We start from the raw sequence: 9,611 nt of genomic DNA, 5'->3' as shown, positions 1-9,611 counted from the left end.
TAATATTTAATCAACCTTTAGTTTCTGTCTTTCTAAAGAAATATTTGAAAAGAAAAAGCAGGTTATTCAATCAGTTGGCAATGTGAAGTTTACAGCTGTCAGCACTAGTAACAAAAGTTGTTAAATAAAATGAATTAAGACACTGGCCTGCCTGTTGACCAAAATTTAATGAAATAAAAACCATATTTATTATAAGTTTAACTTTCAGGCTACTAAAAGGAGTGGATGGTTATTATAAAGAAATTTCACAGTTTTAGGAGGAAATCATTTTAAAATACCTTAGGCTCTACCTTGACCCACGTTTTAAGATCCTTTTAAGAACAAATAAATCAAATTAGAGGATAAACAGGCAGATACTGAAGGAAGCATAAGGTTTCATTACCAATATAAACTTCTTTCCTGATCATTCTTCTTGGTGAAGGGCAGAGACAAATGCTTTTAACATCAATCATCATAATTCTGGCAACTTTACTAGCGTTAACTGCCTTCCTAATGTTATTTTAGTTTTTATGCTTTGCAGTAGGCTAGCATTTTCTCAGTTGAAAATGAGGAAAGTTGTTTATTTCACAAAGAGCACGGTGCTGGCGTGAATCCCGTGCCCCTGGAGTTACAACTAATAATTTCAGTCGTGTTTAAATTGCAGTGCAATCTGGTAACATTTGGACATGTAACTGCATCGCAAATGTCATGGGGACTATTGGAACGCGGCGCTCACTGAATTTGGGGCCAATGTGTTTATTCATAAAAGGCTTGCAGTACCAAATGTTTAGTGACATCTTTCCCCTTTTCTGATATATCACTAGAGAAGTTCAAAGGGAAGGAAAAGAATGCACCAGAAACACATTCCACAGGTGTTGCGACACCTGAACACAAGGGTGAGTGACAGAGCGTTTACATCCGCGGGTTTGCAATTTACATCTTGGAGTAAACAAGCTTTCCTGAAGAAAGGACACGTGACGCGGTGCCTGCCACACTTCTGTTAACAGAGCCCAACTCCAGCATTAAGTAGGGAGTTACTTAACCCGTGTAATCGATAATCTGTAAACACCTCCTCAGCGTGTTCCTTTTCCGTTGTCATGCTTTGTCATTTTTGATTTGTCCAGGAAATGCGTGCCTTCCAGCAAGCGTTTGGAGGAAAGAAGGACGGAAAATAGAATGAAGTTTGATGCCAGAAAAGGGTTAGAGAAAATACTAAAGTTTGCGTTCTGATTTTAAAAAGACCCAGAGAACAAGTATTTGATGGTTCCCGCCCCGCTTCCCGCGCCCATATGGAGGCTTGTATTCGAATTACTTGTACGTTTTCTTACAATGGGAAGGTCACTTTAACCGCTCCAAAAGGCAACAAAAGAAACGTAACCGACGAGAAGAAACGTTTGGCGCGTAAAAGAACGAACAGCAAACACTTCGAGGAGAAACGCGTACCCTCGAGCCCTGGGGAGACCCTGCCCGCGAGGCCAAGTCCGCAGCGGGCGCGGAGTCCCGACGCCCACGAGAATCCCGGAGTCCGGGTCTGCGCCTCTCCGATGCGACGGCCCGGCGGCTTCGGCACCAGACCCGGCAGCATTGTTCTAGTTTTTTCTTCGTCGAAAAAAAAGCAAAGGCAGCGGTAAAAATACCCACTCTGCAAGGTAAGAGTCACCAGACTCTTTTTCCTGTTTCGCAAATTTAGGGATTACGATCTAGTGAGAGCCAGGGCTTGACGCCAGCTACGGACAGCGCTCCGCGTGCGCCCCGCGGTTGCTGAAACGCCCACAGCCTTTGCTGGGAGAGGGGAGTCGCATCAAGTCCCAGGCGCCCCACTTGCCCAGTCTGGTGCAAATACAAATATGTCCTTTCCCACTGTGGGTGTCTGGATGGGAGTGGGGAAGAAGCAGGGACTAGGGAAGGATCTGGAGCACGCTTCGAAATAAAAACACCTGGAAGCTGGACGGTCGGAAGAAGCCATGGGAAGCGAGAAACGCCCGGCTGCAGGGCGCACGCCGGGCCCCGGGCCCCGTGTCAGCCACGCGGCCGCACCGCCGCGCACGCCTTGCGCTCAGGTGCCCGCCCTGCCCGTCGTGCAAGTTGGGCTCCGGTGCGCGCGCTCCACTCCTGGGAAGGGGACCTGGTCGAGGGAGTCTGGACAGCCCGTCCCACCGTGGGGCAGCAGGCCTGCCGCCCCCCTGTCGGACCCCGAGTGCATTGGTGACCCCGCGCAGCGCGCCTTCCCGGACTCAGGCACCTGCGCATCAGTGCGCTCGGGCGCTTGAACTTCCCAAACTTCTGGCGGCTTCTAGTTCTGAGCGCCCATTGGGCGGCACATTTCCCGTCGGCAGCAACTGTTTGGATTCGGGCTGGGAAGGAGGGAGCGGGGGTGGGGTGGGTGATGTTGTGCAAAAGAGCCGCAGGTGACGAGGCGGTCCTCAGGGCTTTGGGATGACGATCTTACAGTGTTTCTTTTTTGAGCCACAGTTTGCCCTGTCCATTCTCTGACCTCACCCGGGGCAAACTGGGCTGTGCACACCAAGTTCGTTCTAAAGCGTGTATCGCAAAGGGAGTCGCGGGGATGAACAGACTTACTGAATCTTAGTTTATGGGAAACACTGTGCGTTGATTTAAACTCCAACCAAACGTCCGAGTTTGAACTCCTCTCCCGGGAGCTCTGAGCCCAGCTCGGTCGGAGCTGCTGGCCAGCCACCAGGAGGGTTCCCTGGCTCGGGCGAGGGGCAGGCCGACGTGGCTTGCCCAGCGGAGCACAGCTGCTGGCGCAGCTGCTGGGCGGCGGATTTAGAACCCGGAACACCAGACCCAGATGTGACGACGCCCCGCAGAGACGCAGGAGCTCCCCCGCCCCCCCACCCCAGCCGGGACGCCCGGCGTCCGCAGAGGCCCGCGGGGGTGCGGGGACCCGGCGCCGGGGGACCCAGCGGCGGCGGGGCGCGCTACGTGGGCGCGGGCGCGGGCGGCGGCGGCGTGGGGGGCGCCCGCTCCGCCAGTGGGCGTCTTCTGCAGCCGCCGCCGCCGCCACCTCCTCCACGGGCAGCGGCACTGCGGCGCTTTTCTCCGCTGCTTTCGAGCAGTCGCCGAGGCTCGGCCGCCGGAGCGCGCACAAACCACGCCACGCTTGCAGGCAGCGTCTCCGCGGCCCCTCGCCCCGGCCGGGAGCACGCCGATCGCGCGCGCCAGCCGGCCGCCGGGGACTCGCGCCCGGCCCCAGGTCCTCCCGCACCCGGAGCGGGACGCCATGTGAGGACTGGGCCGCGAGGGGCGGCGGAAGACCGGAGAGGAGGACCGGACCCGCGCTCGGGCCGACCGGCCGGGGAGGGCAGGTCCCGCGGGGGCGGAGCCCGCCGAGTCCGGGCCCGCGGCGCGCCCCTCCCGCCGGCGGCCGGCCCCGCCGCGCGGCCCGGGGAGGAGGGCCATGGCCAGCCCCGCGGAGCCGCTCGCTCCCCGCCCCAGGCCCCCCTGCCGGCGGCCGAGGACGAGCCCGGCCCCGGCCCCGGCAAACTCCGCCCGGAGCCCTGGCGCGGCGCGGCCGGCGGGGGGAGCGCGGCGGGCCCGGGCCCGGCCCCCGAACGGCCTGGCCGCGGCCGGGCCGAGCGAGCCGCGCCCCCGCGCCCGCCCCCCTCCTCCGCAGGCCTGCGCCGGCCCCGCCGGGGGCCCTGGCGCCCCGTGTTCGCGCGGCGGTCGGCTTGCGGCGGCGGCGGCGGCGGCGGCGGCGGCTGGGTCTCGGCCCGCGCTCCCTTCGCGCTCGCCCTCTCCTCCCCTGTCCCCTCCTCCTCCTCCTCTCCATCTTCCTTTTACTTCTGGCCGCCGCCCCCCCCGCCCCCTCCTTCTCTTCTCCCCTCCTCATCTGCCTTTCACCTCCCCGTGCGTCTCCCAGGAAGGGAGGGCGCGGCGGCGGCGGCTGGAGGAGGCGGCGGCGGCGATGCTGGCGGCGGCGGAGCCCCGGCGGCAGCTCGCTTGAGCGTCCCTCCCGGCGGCAGTCCCCGCGGCGGCGGGCGGCGGCGGCTCTTCCTCTGCTCCGCGCTTCAGGGTTTGCTGCTCCCGGCCCGCGCCGGGCTCCGGCTCCCGCTCGGCCCGGCCGCCCGCCGCGCGGGCTCCCCCGGCTTCCCGGGCGCCGGCGGGGGCTGCCCCGGCCCCAGCCCAGGCGGCGGCGGCCGAACCCCGCGGCGGCCCCGAGGCGCCGGCTTCGCCCTCGCCGCCGCGTCGCCCCTGCTCCTCGGCTCCGACATGGAAGATGGACCTTCTAATAACGCGAGCTGCTTCCGAAGGTTGACGGAGTGTTTCCTGAGCCCCAGTAAGTGCCGGGCTCCTCGTTCCCCGCGGCCGGGCTTGGGGGGGGGGGCACTGGGCGCCCAGCGGGCTTCGCGGGGGGCTCGGGGCGCGTTGGTGGCGCGCGGGAGCGTCCGTCCGCGCCGGGACGCCCGGGTTTCCCGGGCTCCGCGCGCTTACCGGGGGGTGGGGTGGGGTGGGGGGGACGACGGGTGACCGGGCAGGGCGGCGGGCGCCGCGCGGTGAGGGCGGGACCCGCCGCCGGCCTCGGGTCCCCCGGTGCTGTTTGTGGCCACACTTGCCCGGCACGTCGTCCTGGTCTCTACTCCGTGACCCCTTACGCCGGGCTCCTCTCTCCTTAGCCTGGGACCGGTGGGCTTGCGCTTGGGGGGTCCCGCCCGCTGGGTCCCCGGGCCGAGGGAGGGCAGGCCGGGACCCCGAGCTCCGCGCTCCCCAAGGTGAAGGCGGTCGCGGTCCCCCGGGGTCGGTGTGGGCGCGGGGCCGCTTCCCCCCCCTCCCCCCCGCCCCCCTGCAGTGACCCTGTTCCGGAGCCTGGACCAGCAGAGTGAAACGGGTGCACCTTCGCCCAGAGTCCACTTTGTCTCGATCCTGGGCTTGAGCTGGTGCCTGGGCTGCCGAGGCAAGGACAATGGGGCGTCAGGGTGGAGGAGAACGGCGCCGCCGGTTCGGACCCCCGGGCCGACCGCGGCCGCCCCGCCTCCCCGGCCCCGGGTGCGGGGCTGAGAGCGCGCGGGAGCAGGGGTGGTGGCAGGCGTGTCGCGGGGGAGGGGGGCAAGGCTGAGCAGAATAGTCAAGGCAGAGGTTTGCTAGAAGGCAGGAGGCGGGAGATGCCGAGGGAAGAGACACCCGGTGCGCGGAAGGGGGGATCGCCGTTGTCGCGGATGGAGGGCGAGCAAGGTGAGGGCCGGAGACCCGCGGCCGGGAGTGGGGGACGGCGGAGGTCGCGCCCGCGGGGCACCGGGCGACTCCGGCCCCGGCCGGGGTGGGCGCGGGTTTTCGCGGCCCTCAGCGCGGGGCCCGGGCGCCACCGTCCACCGCGTGCGCACCCGAGCCTTTGTCTGCTGCTCGCTAGGGAACCGCGTTTCCGCGGCGCCTGCTCTCGGCACACTCTCCAGGGTCGCCGTTTTGGCTTCTGGCTCCCGTCTGCCGCTCGTTCCCCAGCCCCGGCCAGTCTTCGCCTCTGGGCACTTGGGGTCCAGCCCTACCTCGCTGCCGGCACTTGGCTGGGTTCGCTGCCCGCCTGAGCGCCCCTGGGGTGCAGCCCCTGGGCCTGCGAGCGGGTCCTGCGCGGGCCCAGCAGCCCCCAGCGATCCCGCCTCCCGGGCGCGGGCGGAACCACCGCGGCCGCGTGGCCCAGTGGCCTCTCGCGCCGCGCGCGCCTCGGCCACCGGCTGCCGGCGGCCGTCTCTGCTACTTGCCGGCGGACCTGATAGGACGCCGGACGTGGGCCTTGCACTCCCCCCCACCCCCCGCCCCCGACCCCTCTAGCAGGCGTCTCCCCTTGTCTGACGTGCAGCTCCCCAGCTCCTCCAGCACCCCCCCACCCGCGGGTCGTGGTTGACTCTTAGATGCTCAGTTGGGGAGGGACGTGGTCTGGGCACGAGGGGCCGGGCCTGCTGCCCTTAGTTGCGGGCATTTTTTCTTACTGAAACGGACAACGATTTGCCCCGAATTTTCGGTGGGGTGAGCTCCCAAGGAGCTCTGAAGTGCGTTGGGTAAGCCGTGGGCCCGGGACTGGGGTTCCTGTCTGTCCCCTTCCACCTGCACTGTGCGTTCTACATAAACATCTGCTTCTCACGTTTGGTAGCTGGAGTGTGTTGGGGGGGGGGGGGAAGGGAAGGTTACCTCCATTCATCTGGGATGAACACTGTTTTGGGGGAGAGGGGAGTCGTAAGAAGATGGGGGCAGGCATCGAGATGGAACCGAGTTCTCGAAAATGTTGAGGTTTCTGTTTGTATGTTGCCCCTTACTGCAGTTGGTTACTTTGGGGTGGGGGCATTTGCCAGGGATGTCTGGGGCGGGATAAAGATGAACAGTTCAGGCTGGCTGGGGCTGTCCTAGGGGGACCCAGCAGGCTTCCCCTTTGGAAGGACAGAGGACCTAGAGAAGAAGGCCATCAGGAGGGACCCACTCTGCCAAAAGTTCTGGCTGGGAGAGGACCGCGGATAAACACACTCAAGAGTTGCTGGGATTTTGTCTTTGTGTGTCTGTTTTCTTCCCCCTGACCGAGTCAGCAAGGAGCAGCCTGGGGTTTAAGTAAGAACAGGAGGCTATAAAAGGCTTCTCTGGGACATTACCTGGGTCGTGAGTATGAAGGGGCCGCTCTCGAGCAAAATCTCTTATTAGACCTGCCTCAGGCAGAAATGGGACGAGGTGGAGGGATGCCCAAAGGTCGGTGGCCGGTTTCTGCTCTGCTGCTTGTGGGGTCTTTGTTTCTGTCTCACTACAGGATAAACCACGCCTGTCGGAACTGCCGAGTACTGAAATCTCGGCAGACTTTTTTCATGTTTGTCGGTAAAGATGAGCCTTTTTGAAAAAAAAATTCTGGATTCTCTAAGAATGTAAAAATGCCCAAACGTATACAGGTGTGCCTTAATTGTTGCGTGCGTATTCCCTTTATTCCCTTTCCGGTTGGTCTCTCCTGGGTCTGACAGTCAAGTTGTCACGTAAAGGCTGCCGTGTCCAGTTACTGTTTCCAGGAATGCCGGTTTCATTTCCGTCATTGACAAAAAGCAAGTCGTGTTTGGAAGTTTGATATCCTGGTTCCGCTCCTGTCCATTTTGGCTGTGCGTTTCGGTTCCCGCTGACTCACTGGTTCAGTCCGCAAATGCACGGAGCAAGTGCTTATTCAAGCCTACTGCCGGTTGCCGGGGACTGCCCTGGCCCTGCCGTGCCCGCGAGGAGCCTCCTGGAAGCAGGTGTAGCATTGATGCCCAGCTCTAGAAGGTCAGTGGTCACAGGCCACCCTCATCAAGCCATGCCCGACTCTCCCCCTCCCCCCTCGTCAGCCAACTACCTTCACATGTTGACCTCTGACCTTGCCCTCAGGCTCCGGGCTTCAGCCCTTCACTGCTTGGAAAGTTGTTGGCTGGAATAGAACAGAATCTGCACCTGAAGAATCCAGATTCTCCCAGAGAGAATGGAGAAGTCCACTTTGCCAGTGTGTGTGTGTGTGTGTGTGTGTGTGTGTGTGTGTGTGTGTGCAGAGGAGAGCTAGAAAGTCATGCTGCGATAGACCAGTATAAGCTGCAGTTTTCTGGAAAATACGGCTCCCCTTGCCTGCATTCGGTGCTGTGGTGGAAGGTGCGGGAGATATCCCTAGGGGGACAAGACTTGAGGACGTTCAGAAGTCGGCAAGTCTCCTTCACAGATGCCCCTGTCTCTGCAGCCGGGCCACTGCGAATGGTGCAGAGCTGTAGGAAGAGGAAGGTGCTGGCTGGTCAAAGAGGGGACGGAGGGAGCAAGGAAAATGACACGGCAGGTTTGTGCGTGCACTCCACACACGCGTCTCGGAGGTCAAGTCCGCTAACAGGCAGCCAGCAGGTAAATATTGAGCCCCTACTGGGTGTAGGTTGTTGGCGAGAGATGAAAATAATGAGGACTGTTCCTTCAGAGGACTTGAAATACAGATCTGGATACGTCCCAAGACAACCAGCAAGGCAGAGTTGTGAATTTTTCCTGCCAGGCCAGGGTGCAGGTCATGGCAGAACTCTGTCCCTGGAGACTACAGGGTCTGTTCTGGCCGGAGCACATAGAAGGGCTTAAAAGCCCCGGGGCTGAGCTGTTTAAACGGTGGGGAACTGTGTTGGCTCGTTAATTTAAATTTCGCAGCGCTCCTTTTTTAATTTCAAACGACCTACGTGAACAAAGATAATCCCTGCAAATCTAAGTGAGAGGCAGTGGAAACAGTAGAAGACCGTGTCTTCTGTCAGTCTGGAGCCTTAACCTGAGATAATTTTACGCATCAACCTTTTTGTATCCCTCAGGAAAAGACATGCATTTCCATAAGATGAGTAAGCCCTGGCAATGTAACAACGTGGTGACTGTAGTTGATAATACAGTGTTGCGGATTTGAAAGTTGCTAAGAATGAAGAATGTGGATCTCAAGGGGCGCCTGGGTGGCTCAGTAGGTCATGAGTTCGAGCCCCGGGTCGGGCTCTGTGCTGACAGCTCGGAGCCTGGAGGCTGCTTTGGATTCTGTGTGTGTATCTCTCTGCCCCTCCCCTGCTCTTTCTCTCCTTGTCTCTCAAAAAAAAAAAAAAAAAAAAAAAAAAAGAATATTAAAAAAAATTAAAAAAGAAATAAAGAATGTGGATCTCAAAAGTCCTTCCTTATCACAAGGAAAAAAAATGCACTGCACTAGATAATTAAGCAAACGTTAGGACTTTGTTTACTGTGAAAGCAGGTGAAACCTGGTGTGACAAGCATTTCATCAATTAATACATGGTTAATTTTTGTTTGTGTAAAAACAGTTCTTGCCGTCTGAGAGAGAAAGAAAAAAAACATTTTCATGAAAAAGGAATATTTTTCCCTTAAAAGGAAAGCTCTTAGTTGTGATTCAAAACATTTTAATTTCCTTTTAAAATGTAAATCAGGCTCCCCCAGCTGATCTAAATTGGTGTAAGGGAAAACCCCCTAGTGACAGAGCAGCTCGAGATCTTACCGAGGAAACACGATGCCTAGCACTCTGATTTGATTTGTAGCATCTACCGCTTTCTGGAATTCTCTTGCTCGTTTACTGCCTTGCTTGTTTATTATTGCCTGTCCTTCCAGTGCAGAAAGCAAGCTTGGTGAGAGCCTCAGGCAGGACCTCGGCTCTCTTGGTTGTATCCTGAGACCAGGAGCGGCCGACGTACCTATCGAAGGCGCTCGCGTATTTATTTTGGAAATTCAAAGGTGAAAAAACCCAGAAAACAACATGGTGCTTGTGTAGAAGGAGCTTAGAAATTGAAGGCCACTCATTGAAAACTGACTTGGCCTTGGCCTCTGTCCTAGGGTGCCAGGAATCCGCCGTGTGTGAGACAGAGTCTTTGCTCTCGGGAGCACGCGGCTCGCAGGAGGGACAGGCAGGGCTTGCGCACATGGTCACTGCCTGGCAGAGGCAGGACAGGATGTCCTGGGGACGGAGGGCTGAGCGCTTTCTGATTGGAGGGCCCTGAAAAGATCTCACCGAGGAGCCAGCAGGGGTCTGAGGCGGCGGGGTGCTTCCAGCCAGGGTCCCTGTGCAAGGGTGGCCCCGGGGCGTGGGGGAGCGAAGCCTTGGGGACCCAATGCTGGCCAGCCGAGGGCCCCATCCAGAGGCTGCTGTCAGAAAACAGCTCGGGGTGAGGCCTGGG

At 59.6% G+C, this 9,611-nt stretch overlaps 1 protein-coding gene across 1 annotated transcript in view; it reads left to right on the top strand.

Annotated features, from left to right (window-relative positions):
• Positions 1–3,400: 3,400 nt before the first annotated feature.
• Positions 3,401–9,611, top strand: part of PDE10A (phosphodiesterase 10A) — a 298,359-nt gene continuing 292,148 nt past the window's right edge. The window contains 2 exon segments of the mRNA XM_030316763.2: positions 3,401–3,437; positions 3,440–4,279. Of these exon segments, the coding sequence (XP_030172623.2) occupies positions 3,401–3,437; positions 3,440–4,279 (877 nt within the window).

The sequence above is a fragment of the Lynx canadensis genome, chromosome B2 (assembly GCF_007474595.2).
Source record: "Lynx canadensis isolate LIC74 chromosome B2, mLynCan4.pri.v2, whole genome shotgun sequence".
In the NCBI taxonomy this organism is placed as follows: Eukaryota; Metazoa; Chordata; class Mammalia; order Carnivora; family Felidae; genus Lynx; species Lynx canadensis.
This window is presented reverse-complemented; position numbering and strand designations above follow the sequence as displayed.